At 42.9% G+C, this 13,911-nt stretch overlaps 1 protein-coding gene and 1 pseudogene across 1 annotated transcript; both read left to right on the top strand.

Moving 5' to 3' along the window:
* Positions 1-378: 378 nt before the first annotated feature.
* LOC110542282 (PRAME family member 8-like) lies at positions 379-3,035 on the top strand. The gene is given in 5 exon segments (XM_060378853.1): positions 379-665; positions 1,107-1,697; positions 2,462-2,498; positions 2,500-2,620; positions 2,623-3,035. Coding segments are annotated over 5 exon segments (1,449 nt in total).
* A 7,018-nt stretch (positions 3,036-10,053) lies between these two features.
* Positions 10,054-12,691, top strand: LOC110542281 (PRAME family member 12-like; annotated as a pseudogene).
* The last annotated feature ends 1,220 nt before the right edge of the window (positions 12,692-13,911 follow it).

The following is a 13,911-nucleotide window of genomic DNA, read 5'->3' as shown; positions in this document are numbered from 1 at the left end:
GTGTAAACTCCCCTGCTCTGTTGTCCCAAGACTTGAGACATGATCTATGTCTGGTTTGCACACAAAGATGGTACTCAGCATTCAGACTGCAGGGGACCCCTGCCAAATGGGGATGGGATTGAGTGGGGCATTGGTAAGGGTTGGATGGATCACTGGGGAATGTGTAATCTTCGGTGTGCTTGTCAGTGATGGCGTTTTCTTTGAGACCTCCTATGAGGACAATGGTTTAAGCTGATATCTTCCCCATTGTCAGAGCAGTAACTTTGCCTGACCTTGAGTGGTTCCTCTGATGGTGAGGGGGTTTTCTAAACTTGATGCTGACAATGTATTCTCCCCTAAATGCCTCCCCAGGATAATTCTGACTGAAGACCTACCAGGATGAGTGCTCAGACTCCACCCACACTCTTGAAGCTGGCAAGGCATGCTCTGCTGAGAGATGAGACCTTGGACATGTCAGCTCTGGACATACTGCCCATGGAGCTCTTCCCAGCACTGTTCAAGGAGGCCTTGACTGGCAGACACACTACAACTATGAAGGCAATGGTGGCAGCCTGGCCTTTCCCCTGTCTCCCTGTGGGGGCATTAATGAAGACTCCTGACTTGAAAACCTCCCAGGCAGTTCTAGCAGGAGTAGACATGTGGCTGCAAAGAAAGTTTCACCCCAGGTAAGTAATAAGCAAGTACTGTAGAATGGAGCCCATGGATAAGAGGAAAGAGATTGTCGGAGAATTGCTTCTTCATGATACTTCTGATAGATCATCAGATAGGGATGGAGGGGCTTTGGAAGCTGTTCTTTGTTTGTCCTAAGGAAGACTGACTGTGCTCAGAGCTTGCAGTAAATGTAGCCACACAGTACAATGTACCATCCCTTGCTTTTCCACATCTACTAGTAATGGGCCTAAGGAGAAATAAAGAGTCACTTAGAGGAAGGAACATGGTCAGGGGTACCTTTGCAGCTCAGGGAACAATTTTGCTCCCTGGACATTGGCTGCTGAAAAAACACTCACCTTGCCACGATTCAGAGCTGAGTTTAGAGATGTGGAGGAAATGCTGAGTCACTGTGGGGTCTTGCCATGTAGGTGACACTTTACATGTTTTCCTCACAGGAGGGGAAAACTTCAGGTTCTTGAGCTGAGGAAGAAGCATCATGAATTCTGGAGCATATGGGCTGGTGCAGAGGATGGTGACTGCTCAGCAGAGACCACAGATGAGCAGCAAGTAGTGAAGGTCCTTCCTAGATATGCACTGAGGCGGTGCCTGAAGATGGTAGCTGACCTTTACCTCAAGCCGCGTGTAGATGAAGAACAAACATGCTTCTTGCAGTGGGCCCAGCAGAGAAAGGACTCCATCCAGTTCTGCTGTCCAGAAATGACCATCTGGGATCAGCCTGTCCATCTTATCAAGGAGGTCCTAAAGGTTTTTCATCCAGAGCACATTCGGGAATTTGAACTGAACACAGATTGGAATGTGTTTATGCTGGCACAGTTTGCTCCCTGCCTGGGCCAGATGAGAAAACTTCACAAACTCTTACTGGCACCTGTCTCCAAGAATGTCTTCAAGATTGGCAACAGGACAACAGACAGGGAAGACAAGTGTATCAACAAGTTCATTTCTCAGTTCTCCAGATTCAACTGTCTCCAATACCTCTCCTTAAAGAGCATCTACTTTCTCAGAGACCGCATCAATCAAGTCCTCAGGTAAGCAAGGTAGAGAACTGGGTCAGGTACCAGAACAGACTTTTCTCTTTAGTTTTAAGATTTAGTGATTCATGATGAATGGGTACAACATTGACCACTCAATAGAATACAGGAGTTCTGTCTTCTCTCTATCTATACAGAAGTTATGTCACATTGTCAAATGCCCTATCATGAATCAGAAGACTAAAGGTCAGCTTTGGTAAGGATGGGTTGTAATTCTTCTTGGAATGATGCCCACCCAATCCAATGGAAAGGGAACAGGAAGGGGAGAGTGTAGTGAGGAATTAGTGGACTCACGAGCATAGTGTTGAGGGGAGCTATGAACTCAGGTCTGTGAGAAGAGCCTAAGTCTCCCTAAATTTTCTATGTGTGACAGGTTTTGAGCTTAAGTAGAGCTGAGTGCCTGGGACAATGGGAATAGTGAGGATGTTAAATTACTACAAGTGTGACTGTGCAGAGGCATTGATGGGATCCAGAGTGCAGTGAGCACACAGGAAGTGTCCCTAGAGCCTGTCTGGACTTTCATGGTTAGGAACTCCTTATATGTGCTTTCAGGGCTTATGGGCCGAAATAGTTTTGTGCTTGAGAGTGAAGCCAGGAGAAGAATTGTCAGTTTGTTCTGACGGGAGTTTCCAACAGGAAGCATCTTAAATGATGTCCATCAATCTGACCTTAGGGAACTGGGCTTCTTCTACCTTTGAGTAAGCACCACCCCATTCTCTCCAAAACCATTTTCCAGAACTAACCTCCTGGTCTATCCATAGGTCCCTGATGACCACATTGGAGACCCTGTCCATTACTTACTTACTGTGACATTTCACAAGCAGACCTGAATTACTTCTCTGAGTGTCCGAAGCTCTTTCAGCTGAAACATCTGGTTATGAATGGTATGCACTTAAAGGCTTTGGATCTTATGCCTCTCCGAGTGTCCTAGAAAATGTGGCAGACACTTTGCAGTCCCTTGACTTGAAGGCTTGTAGGATGAAGGACTCTCAGCTCACTGTGCTCATACCTGCCCTCAGCAAGTGCTCCCAGCTGGTCAAGGTCAGTTTCTTTGACAATGACTTCTCCATGTCCATCCAGAGGGAACTTTTGCAGCACACAGCCAACTTGAGCAAGATGAATGTGGAACAGTACCCTGCCCCTATTGAGTGCTATGATGAGTTTGGTTATGTCTCCATAGAGAGATTTGTCCAAGTCTGTGTTGAGCAAATAGATAGACTCAGGGCCATAAGGCAGCCCAAGTGCATCTCCTTTGCTACAGTTATGTGTCCTAGATGTGGAGAGCGCTGTGTTTACGGCAAGGAATTCAGACCCTGTCATTGCCAGAGGAGTTAGCGGTAAATAGAGAAACATGACTTCTGCATTTGAAGAAATGAAAGGCTTGGGATTCATCACTCATGCTGGGCTCAGAGCTTGTGGCTTCGGGCTCTGCTCAAATGTCGGAATCAAAATGATGTTTGGTGAGTTGGATCTAGGATACTGAAAGTGACATGGTGAACAATGGGACTGTGAGAACAGGGACCTTGTGGAGTCAAAAAGACATATTTGCCTTTAATGTGGCTTCTGTCAGGACAGGATAATCAGTAGCTTTGTCCTGCAGCAGTAAAGCTGGATTTTCTCTTTCTGCTTTTTTTTTTCCTTCTATTTTCACCCTCATTGCCAAGATCTGGAAGGTTCCTTGACACAATGAATGATGTGTAATGAGTGAGGCAATGGTCCATACCAAATTGGGATCCACAAAATGACAGTTTTGGTGACGCTTCTTTCATTCTTGTCTTTTTCCTGCCTGTACAATAGTTACAAATGTCTTGGTGACTGTTCTGTTATATGCCAAAATGTTGAAAGTAAAGTGAGCAACCTAGACACAGTTCCTGTGACTATGAAGGGGGTTTTAATGGATCACAGACAACATCCAGTACACTCAAGTCACAAGGCACCATGGACCCATGAGAGGTGACTGAAGGGAAGGAGAAGACAACACAGGGAAAAGTGAGCAGGCTTCTCTATGCTTATTTTCCTTCCAATCTTAAAACATTGTTTTATTTTTAGTTGAAAGCCTCATGTACTTTGGGCTAGCCTTGTACTCTTGATCTTGTCTGGGTGAGACTACCACTATAAACCAATATATCCATCCTGCATTGCACATGTCTATAGGGCCGTATTCCTGTGGACTCCCAAACTCTATGAAGTAGCCATAGTGTATATAAAGGTGTCCAATACTACATAAGTTCTTGTGCTGCCAAAAATCTTTTATTTTATTAAAGACCTGTATTTTATGTCTTCAGTTGTGATCTCTGTATTAATGTATGTAAGAAGAAAAATCTTGTTATCCCATCCATTATATGCCCTTTTTCTGTATAGTAAAATATCAATAAAGTGATATAATTCTCAATTGTTTTCTTCCTCATTTATTAAACTCCTAGAACATGTTTTTTGTTGTTGTGGTTGTTGTTGACAACAGACACTTATTAAAACCTTATAGTTAAAAAAGAATTAGTTAAAAATGAATTGTTAAAGTGAACACTGAGGTGGTTTTAAGTATGATGTGTCTGTAATTATTTCAGAGTCAGGGGTGTCTTTCAAAATTATGACCATAATTAGCCATAAGAATTTAAAGAAGAATGTCAAACAAAATACAATGGATGGTATGATAGGAGCCATATTTTACCTTTTTCAGTTTTACTTTTATTTATTAATATTTATTCATTTTGTATCCCAGCTGTCGCCCTCTCCCTTATGCTCTCACAATCCCACCCTCTCTGCCTCTTCTCTTCTCTTGCCCATTCCCCAGTCCACTGATAGTTGAAGTTCTCCTCTCCTTCCATTAGAAGATAGCCTAGTAGGTCTCATCAGGATAGCCTGCATTTTCTTCCTCTGTGGCCAAGTACAGCTGCCCCCCACCCCAGGGGGAAGGTGATCACAGAGTCCGGTACTGAGTTCATGTCAGAGACAGTCCTTGTTCCCCTTACTAGGTAGCCCATGTGGAGACTGAGATGCCATGAACTACATCTGTGCAAAGATTCTCCATGAATGGTCCGTGGTTGGAGTGTCAGTCTCAGAAAAGACCCCTGGGTCCAAAGTTTTTGGTTCTTTTGCTCTCCTTGGGGAGCTCCTGTCCTTCCAGGTCTTTCTCTCTCCCCCTTATTTCATAAGATTCCCTTCACTCTGCCCAAAGTTTGGCTAGGAGTCTCAGCATCTCTTTAATACCCTACTGGGTAGAGTCTTTCAGAGGCCCTCTGTGGTAGGCTCCTGTCCTGTTCCCTGTTTTCTCCCTCTTCTAATGTCAATCTCATTTGTCTTTATAAATGAGGATTGATCATCTTTCCCAGGATCCTCCTTCTTGCTTAGTTTCTTTTTTTTAATATTTTTTTTTCAGTTTGTTTCCCACATGTAGCCCCAACCATCGTCCCTCCCAATCCTGCCCTCCCCCCTTCCCTCACCTCCTCCCATGCTCCTTTCCCAGTCCACTGATAGAGTACATCCTTCTCTTCCATCTGACCTTGGCCTATCAGGTCTCCTCAGTGCTGTCTTTCATAGTCTTCATCTGTGGCCTGGTAAGGCAGTACACCACCCTCAGGAGGAGGTGATCACAGAGTCAGCCACTGAGGTTATGTCAGAGACAGCCATTGTTCCCTCACTAGGGTACCCATTTGGAGAATGAGCTACCATGGACTACACTTGGGCAGGGGTTCTAGGTTATTTCCATGCATGGTCCTTGGTAGAAGTATAAGTCTCAGAAAAGACCCCTGTGCCCAGAATTTTTGGTTCTGTTGTTCTCCTTCTGGGTCTTTCTTTCTCCCTCTTCCTTCACAAGATTCCCTTCACTCTGCCTAAAGGTTGTCCATGAGTCCCAGCATCTCTTTAATAACCGGCTGAGTAGAGTCTTTCAGAGGCCCTCTGTGGTAGGCTCTTCTCTTGTTCATTATTTTCACCTTCTTCCCTGATGTCAATCCCATTTGCCTTTCTGAATGCAGATTGAAAATCTTACCAAGGGTACTCCTTCTTGCTTAGCTTCTTTAGGTGCGCAGATTTTAGTGTGTTATCTTACATTATATCCTATATTATATGCTTATTATCCACTTATAAGTGAGTATATACCATGTGTGTCTTGCTGCTACTGGGATAGCTCTCTCAGAATGATTTTTCCTAGTTCCCAACATTTGCCTGCAGATTTCTTGATTTCATTGTTTTTAATTGCTGGTTGTATTCCATTGTGTAAATGTACCACAATTTCTGTATCCATTCCTCAATTGAGGGGCATTGGGGTTGTTTCCAGATTCTGGCTATTATGAATAAAGCTAAATGTCCTTGCTGTATACTTGAGCATATTTTGGATATATGCCTAAGTGTTGTATAGCTGGATCTTGAGGTAGCAATATTCCTAATTGTCTGGGAAAGCACCAGGTTGATTTCCAAAGTGGTTGTACAAATTTACATTTCCACCAGCAATGGAGGAAGGTTTCCCTTTCTCCACATCCTCTCCCCCATGTCTTGCCAGTTGAGTTTTTGATCTTAACTATTCTGAAGGGTGTAAGGTAAAATCTCAGGGTCATGTTGATTTGCATTTCCCTGATGACTAAGGATGTTAAATGTTTCTTTAAGTGTTACTCTGGCATTCGATAATCCTCTGTTGAGAATTCTCTGTTTAGCTCTGTACCCCGTTTTATAATTGGATTACTTGATTGGTTGCTGTTTAACTTCTTGAGTTCTTTATATATTCTGGATATTAGGGCTCAGTCAGATATAGGGTTGGTGAAATTCTTTTCCCAATCTGTAGGATACCGTTTTGTTATGATGACAGTGTCCTTTGCTTTACAGCAGCTTTTCAGTTTCATGAGGTCCCATTTATTGATTGTTGCTCTTCAATAGCCTGTGCTGTTGGTGTTCTGTTCAGGAAGTTGTCTCCTGTGCCAATTAGGTCAAGGCTCTTCCCCACTTTTTCTTCTACAGATTTAGTGTGTCTGGTTTTAAGTTGAGGTCTTTGATCCACTTGGACTTAATTTTTGTGTATGGTGATAAGTATGGATCTAGCTGCATTTTCTATATGTAGACATCCGGTTATACCAGCACCAATTTTTGAAGATGCTGTCATTTTTTTCCATTGTATGGTTTGGCATCTTATTCCAAAATCAGGTGTCCATAAGTGTGTGGGTTTGTTTCTGGTTCTTCTATTCATTTCCATTGATCTACCAACCTGTTTCTATGCCAGTACCATGCCATTTTTATTACTGTTGCTCTAAAGTACAGCTTGAGATCAGGAATGGAGATACCTCTAGAAGATCTATTATTGTTTAGGATTGTTTTAGTGATTCTGGGTTTCTTGTTATTCCCCATGAAGTTGAGAATTTTTCTTTCAAGGTCTGTAAACAACTGTGTTGGTAACTTGATACGAATGTATTAAATCTATATATTGCTTTTGGTAAGATGGCCTTTCTTACTATGTTAATCATACCAAGACATAACATGTATTTTTTTTCATTTTTAGTTTTTAATATTAGTAACAGTTTATTAACTTTGTAGTTCATAACATGTTTTTTTTAAAGAAGTTGTTTATTTTTATTTTGTGTACAATGCTGTTTTGACAGCATGCATTTCTGTGTGAGGGTGTTGGATTCTGTAAAAGAGTTACAGACAGTTGTGAGTTGTCCTGTGAGTGCAGTGAATTGAACTCAGGTCCTCTGCAAGAGCATTCAGTGTTCTTAACCGCTGAGCCACCTCCCCAGCCCTCTGCCTCCTTTTGGAGTATGAAGCTTCTCCCTGTCAAGCTCCTATTCTTGGTGGCATCATGTCTACACAATGTGCCAAGCTAGTCCTTCCTGGTTTCCTTTTTAATATTTACATACTAGAGGCTGGAGAGATGGTTCAGCACTTAAGAGCACTAGCTGCTCTTCCAAAGGATCCGGGTTCACTTCCCAGCACAAATATGACAGCCCATAACTGTCTGTGACTCCAGTTCCAGGGGATCCAACACTTTCACAGAAATATACACGCAGGCAAAACACCAATGCACATAAAATACAAGGTAATAATTTATATAAAAATTCAAAAACAGATCTATGTAATGTTTAAACTATTTCTTTTTAAAAACTTTAACCTTGGCATAATGACACATGCCTTTAATCCCAATAGTGGGTGAAACAAGCAAAGGCAGATCTCTGTGAGATTGTGCATAGCCTGGTCTACAGAGAAAGTGTGTCTTAAAAAAAAATGAAAACAAAGGCAAACAAACAATGTGCACCATGGAGTATTATGTGTGTTCTCAAGGTCAGAACTTAGCTTCAGAAAATGGGGTTTCAGACATCTGAGAGCTGCCACTTGGAAGCTAGAAAATGGAACTATCTCAGTCATCTCTCCAGCCCTTTTTCGTTGCATTTTTTTTTATTGAAAAAAGATATATTTTTCATACAGTACATCCTGATTATAGCTTTTTTCTCCACCACCCTCTCTGTGATCTTCCCTACATTCTCTTCCATCCCAATTCACACTCTCTTCTCTTCCTTAAGAAGACAAACAGGCACCTAAAGAATAATATTAAGGAGCAGGAGTTTGGAGAGATGGCTCAGTTGTTAAGAACAAACTCTCTTTGTTCTTCCAGAGGTACTGGATTCAATTCTCAGCATTCACATGGAGGCTCACAGCCATAATGTGATCTGATGCCCTCGTCTATCATGTTGATGTACATGCAGAGGAGCATTCATCTTCAAAAAAGTAATTAAATCTTTAAAAAGGGAGGGAGAGGTAGCCAGGTGTGGTGGTACATGCCTTTAATCCCAGCGCTCAGGAGGCAGAGTCAGGAGATCTCTGTGAGTTTGAGACCAGCTTGAGTACAGTACAGCCAGGAGGTTTGGCTCAAGTAGTAATTCTCCCAGCAGGAACCCTGAAGCAAGAGGATCCCTGTGAATTGGAATTCCAAATTAACCTCACCTACAGAACAATGTTGTCAGAACACAATCTAAAAGCAAGGAGAAGAAGAGCAAATAGAAGAGTAAATGAATAAGCAAGCAAACTATAAAAATTCAAGGTGAGGGAAACTAGTCAGTAAATGGACTCCTGATTTTCATCCTATTCTGTTTTGGTTGTGTTTGCATTGACACAGAATGCTTGATTCATTCTAGAGAATGGGAAAAGCCAAGGTGGGGTTAAGTGTTTAGACTCAAATATGCAAGCAGATAGCAGCTTGTGGTTGGGAGGTGGGACTGTAATAGGGAGGAGCTGAGCAGGGTGGTATATAAATGGTTCAGCTGAGACAGAGGAGTCATTCCCTCAGGGACCTGAAGACTGTGGTGACAGCCTGCCTATGCTGGGATCCAGAGACCCTGTGCTCATCAGTGCTCAGAACAGTTAAGTCACTTTGATCCAAATGGCCAGGGCCTCTGAAATACAGAGGTTAAGCCCAAATGGGAAAGTCATTTATTTATTCTTTTGTTTATTTATTTATTTATTTATGTTTCTAAAGGTTTTTTTTATTCCGGATATATCGAATTTAAAACTAACTTTTAAATTTGTAATGATTTTATTGATTATTGGGCAATTTCACATCATTGAACCCTGAGCACATTTACTTCCCAGTCCACCTAGGTCAACCTCCCCACTTGCCACCACCACCAACAACAACAAAAAATTAAGTTTGTACAGCCAGTATACTCACTGTTACATCATCAAACTTCACATGGACAGCCCCTTAAAGACACATGCATCCTTCACCACCTGCCCCCAGCCAGGAGCTATCCACTGAGGAGAGCTACCTTTCTGCATCCTTACCACAAAGTTAAATAGTTCTCTTTGGGACAAGATTGTTCCTTCCTGTCTCTTCAGATGAACCTACTGAAGAAGATTGGATTTAAGTTCAGCTTTTTGACACAACTTTAATACAGTATGGAGTACCGACCCCATTTCCAGGATCATCTCAGTTTTTCACAGGCAGAGTCTATGTTTTAGAAAATTATGGATTGTTTGTGTGTGTAAACTTCTCAGGCTCTGTTTTTTCGGGACTTGTGACATGATCTATGTCTGGTTGGCACACAAAGATTGTATTCAGCTTTCAGACTGCTGGGGACTCCTGCCCAGTGGGGATGGGACTGACCTAGGGTATTGGTTAGGGTTGGAAGGAACACTGGGGAATGTGTAACCTTGGGTGTACTTGAAAGAAGCTCCTCTTGCTGTCAGTGAGAGAGTTTGGTTGGAGACCTCAGAGAGGACAATGGCTTAAACTGATGTCTCCATCCAGGACAGAGCAGTAACTCTGACCTTGAGCGGTTCCTGTGATGGTGAGGGGGTTTTCTAAACTTGATGCTGACAATGTATTCTTCCCTAAATGCCTCCCCAGGATCCTTCTGACTGAAGACCTTCCAGGATGACTGCTCAGACTCCACCCACACTCTTGAAGCTGGCAAGGCAGGCTCTGCCGAGATATGAGACTTTGGACATGTCTACTCTGGACAAACTGCCCATGGAGCTCTTGCCAGCACTGTTCATGGAGGCTTTCACTGGCAAACACGATACTACTCTGAAGGCAATGGTGGCAGCCTGGCCTTTCCCCTGTCTCCCTGTGGGGGCATTGATGAAGACTCCTGACTTGGAAACCTTCCAGGCAGTTCTAGCAGGAGTAGACATGTGGCTTCCCTAGAAAGTTTCACCCCAGGTAAGTAATAAGCAAGTACTGTGGAATGGAGCCCATGGATAAAAGGGAAGAGATTGTGGGAGAATGGCTTCTTCATGAGACTTCCGATGGATCATCAGATAGGGATGCAGGGCCCTTGGAAGCTGTTCTTTGCTTGTCCTAAGGAAGGTTGACGGTGGTGGTCAGAGTTTGGAGTAGATGTACCCACACAGTGAAATGAGCCTTCACTGCAGTCCCACAATCACTAGTAATAGGTCTATGGAGAAACAGAGTCACTTAGAAGTAAAGTTTTAAGGACTACCTGTGCAGCTTACAGAAAGCTTCTGCAGGCTGCACATTGGATGTTAAAAAAAAATAACACCTCATCAGGAGTTAGAGCTGAATTTAGAGATGTGGAGGAAATACTGAGTCAGTGTGGGGTCTTGTCATGTAACTGACACTTCACATGTTTTCCTCACAGGAGGGGAAATCTGCAATTTCTTGACCTGAGGAAGAAGCACCATAAATTCTGGAGCATATGGGCTGGGGCAGAGAATGGTGACTGCTCAGCAGAGACCCCATATGAGCAGCAAGCAGTGAAGGTCCTTCCCAGATATGCACTGAGGCGGTGCCTGAAGGTGGTAACTGATATTAACCTCAAGCAGGACGTAGATGAAGAAGAAACATGCTTCTTCTTGCAGTAGGCCCAACAGAGAAAGAGTTCCATCCATTTCTGCTGTATGAAGATGACCATCTGGTCTCTGCCTTTTCATTTTGTCAAAAAGATCTTGAATTTGAACTGAACACAGAGTGGAATGTATTAATGCTGGCAGACTTTGCTCCCTTCCTGGGTCAGATGAGAAATCTTCACAAACTCTTACTGGCACCCATCTACAAGAGTATCATTATGCTTAGCAACAGGAACACAGACAGGGAAGAGAAGTGTATCAACAAATTCATTTCTCAGTTTTCCAATTTCAACTGTCTTCAGCACCTCTCCTTAAAGAGTGTCTACTTTCTCAAAGACCACTTCAATGAGGTCCTTAGGTAAGCAAGGATGGAGAGCTGGATTAGGTATCATAGCAGACCTTTCTGCTTAGTTTTAAGGATTAGTCATTCATGAGTCCTGCACAACAGTGTGATCAAACATTTAGGTCTCATTAGAATATGTAAGTTATGTCTTGTTTCCATGTATAGCGAATCATGTTGTCAAATGCACTCTAATGAGTTACAGAAATGAAGGCCCGACCTAGTAAGGATGGGTTGTAATTCTTCTGTGAATCATGCCCACACAATCCAATGGAAAGGGAACAGGAAGGAGAGAGTGCAGTTAGGAATTGGTGGAATCACAAACAGTGTTGAGGGGAGCTCTGTACTCAGGTCTGTGAGAACAGCCTCAGTCTCCCCAAATTTCCCATGGGTGACAGGTTTTGAGTTTAAGTACAGCTGAGTGCGTGGGACAATGGGGATAGTATGGATGTTAAATTACTACAAGTGTGACCGTGCAGAGGCATTGATGGAATCCAGAGTGTAGTGAACACACAGGAAATGTCCCGAGAACCTGTCCAGACTGTCATGGTTTGGAACCCCTTATGTGTGCTTCCAGGGCTAATTGGCTGAACTGGTTTTCTGCTTGAGAGTGAAGCCAGGAGATGAAGTGTGGTTTTGTCTTGACAGTGGAGATTCCTGCAGGAAGCATCTAAAATAAGGCTCTTGAAACAGACCTTGGGTCACTGAGCTGCTTCTACTTCTGTAAATGCCACCCCATACTCTCCAACACCATTTTCCAGAACTAACCTCCTGGTCTATTCTTAGGTGCCTGATGACCCCATTGGAGACCCTGTCCATCACTTACTGCTTCATTTCACAGTCAAACCTGAATTACTTTTCTGAGTATCCGAAGTTCTTTCAGCTGAAACATCTGGACATGAAAGGTGTGGTTTTAGAGGCTTTGGATCTTATGCCTCTCCGAGTCCTCCTAGAGAATTTGGCAGACACTTTGCAGTCCCTGGACATGAAGTGTTGTAGGATGAAGGACTCTCAGCTCACTGTGCTCATACCTGCCCTCAGCAAGTGTTCTCAGCTGGCCAATGTCAGTTTCTATGGCAATGACTTCTCCATGCACATCCTGAGGAACCTTTTACAGCACACAGCCAACTTGAGCAAGATGAATGTGGAACAGTACCCAGCCCCTATTGAGTGTTATGATGAGTTTGGTGATGTCTCCACAGAGAGATTTGTCCAACTCTGTGCTGAGCAAATAGATAGACTCAGGGCCATAAGGCAGCCCAAGTGCATCTCCTTTGCTACACATATGTGTCCTAGATGTGGAGATTGTTGTGTCTATGGTGAGGGATTCCAACTGTGTCTTTGCCAGCAGTGGCAGCAATAAATAGGGAAACCTGACTTCTGCATTTGAAGAAATGGAAGGCTTGAGACACATCTCTTCTTTTGGGTGCTCAGAGCTTGTGACTTCAGACTCTGCTCAAATTTTTAGAATCTAAATGATGTTTGGTGCATTGGATCTAGGATTCTGAATGTGACATGGAGAATATTGGGATTGTGGGAACAGGGGTGTTATGGAGTCTGAATGATGGTTTTGCCTTTATAAGTGGCTTCTGTCAGGACAGGCTAACCAGTGTCTTTGTCCTGCAGCTATAAACCTGGATGTTCTACCTCTGGGCTCCTTTTTTCAGTTATCACCCTCATTGCCGGGGTCTGGAGGGTTTCTTGACACAATGAATGGGGAAACACTGGTATCTAATGAGTGAGGCAAAGGTCCTGGTCAAATTGGCATCCAAAAAATGACAGTTCTGGTGTCACTTCTTTCATTCTTTTATTTTGCTTTCCTTGTCAGTTGAAATAATTACAACTATCTTGCTTCCTGTTCTGTTATAATACGTTGAAACTAAATTGAGCAACATAGACAACTCCTGTGTATATGAAGGGAGTTTTAATGGATCAGACCATTAACATCCAGTACACTCAGGCTACAAGGCACCATGGACCCATGAGAAGTGACTGAAGGAAAGAAGACAACACAGGGAGAAGTGAACAGGCTTCTCAATGGTTATTTTCCTTTCAGTCTTAAAATCTTGTTTTCTTTTTAGTTGAAAGCCTCATGTACCCTGGGCTAGCCTTAGACCCTTGGCATTTTTGTCTGGATGAGACTAGCAGTGTAATCCAACATATCCAGCCTGCATGTCACATGCCCATAGGGCTGTATTCCTGTGGACTCCCAAACTATGAAGTAGCCATAGTGTATATAAAAGTGTGCAATGCTACATAAGTCCTTTTGCTCCTGAAAACCTTGTATTTATTAAAGACCTGTATTTCATGTCTTCAGTTGTTGTCTCTGTATTAATGTAAGAAGTTCCAACCATTATATGCCTTTTTTCTGTTTAGTAAGATATCAATAAAATGACTTATTTCTGAATTGTTTTCTTATTCATTGAAATATTTATTGCATCTTGGGGAAACTCCATTTTAGAGAACACAATTTCCATTTGTAATAGCTTTTCACTAGCCTCTGGGTTAGGGATAGGAGCTTGTGTCCACTCCTCTCCACACTGACAGCCCCCATGTAGTTCTGTGCATGCTACCTCAGTCTCT

Source organism: Meriones unguiculatus, chromosome 3 (genome assembly GCF_030254825.1).
Source record: "Meriones unguiculatus strain TT.TT164.6M chromosome 3, Bangor_MerUng_6.1, whole genome shotgun sequence".
Classification (NCBI taxonomy): domain Eukaryota; kingdom Metazoa; phylum Chordata; class Mammalia; order Rodentia; family Muridae; genus Meriones; species Meriones unguiculatus.
The sequence above is the reverse complement of the archived record's forward strand: the minus strand, read 5'-3'. Positions and strand labels throughout refer to the sequence as shown.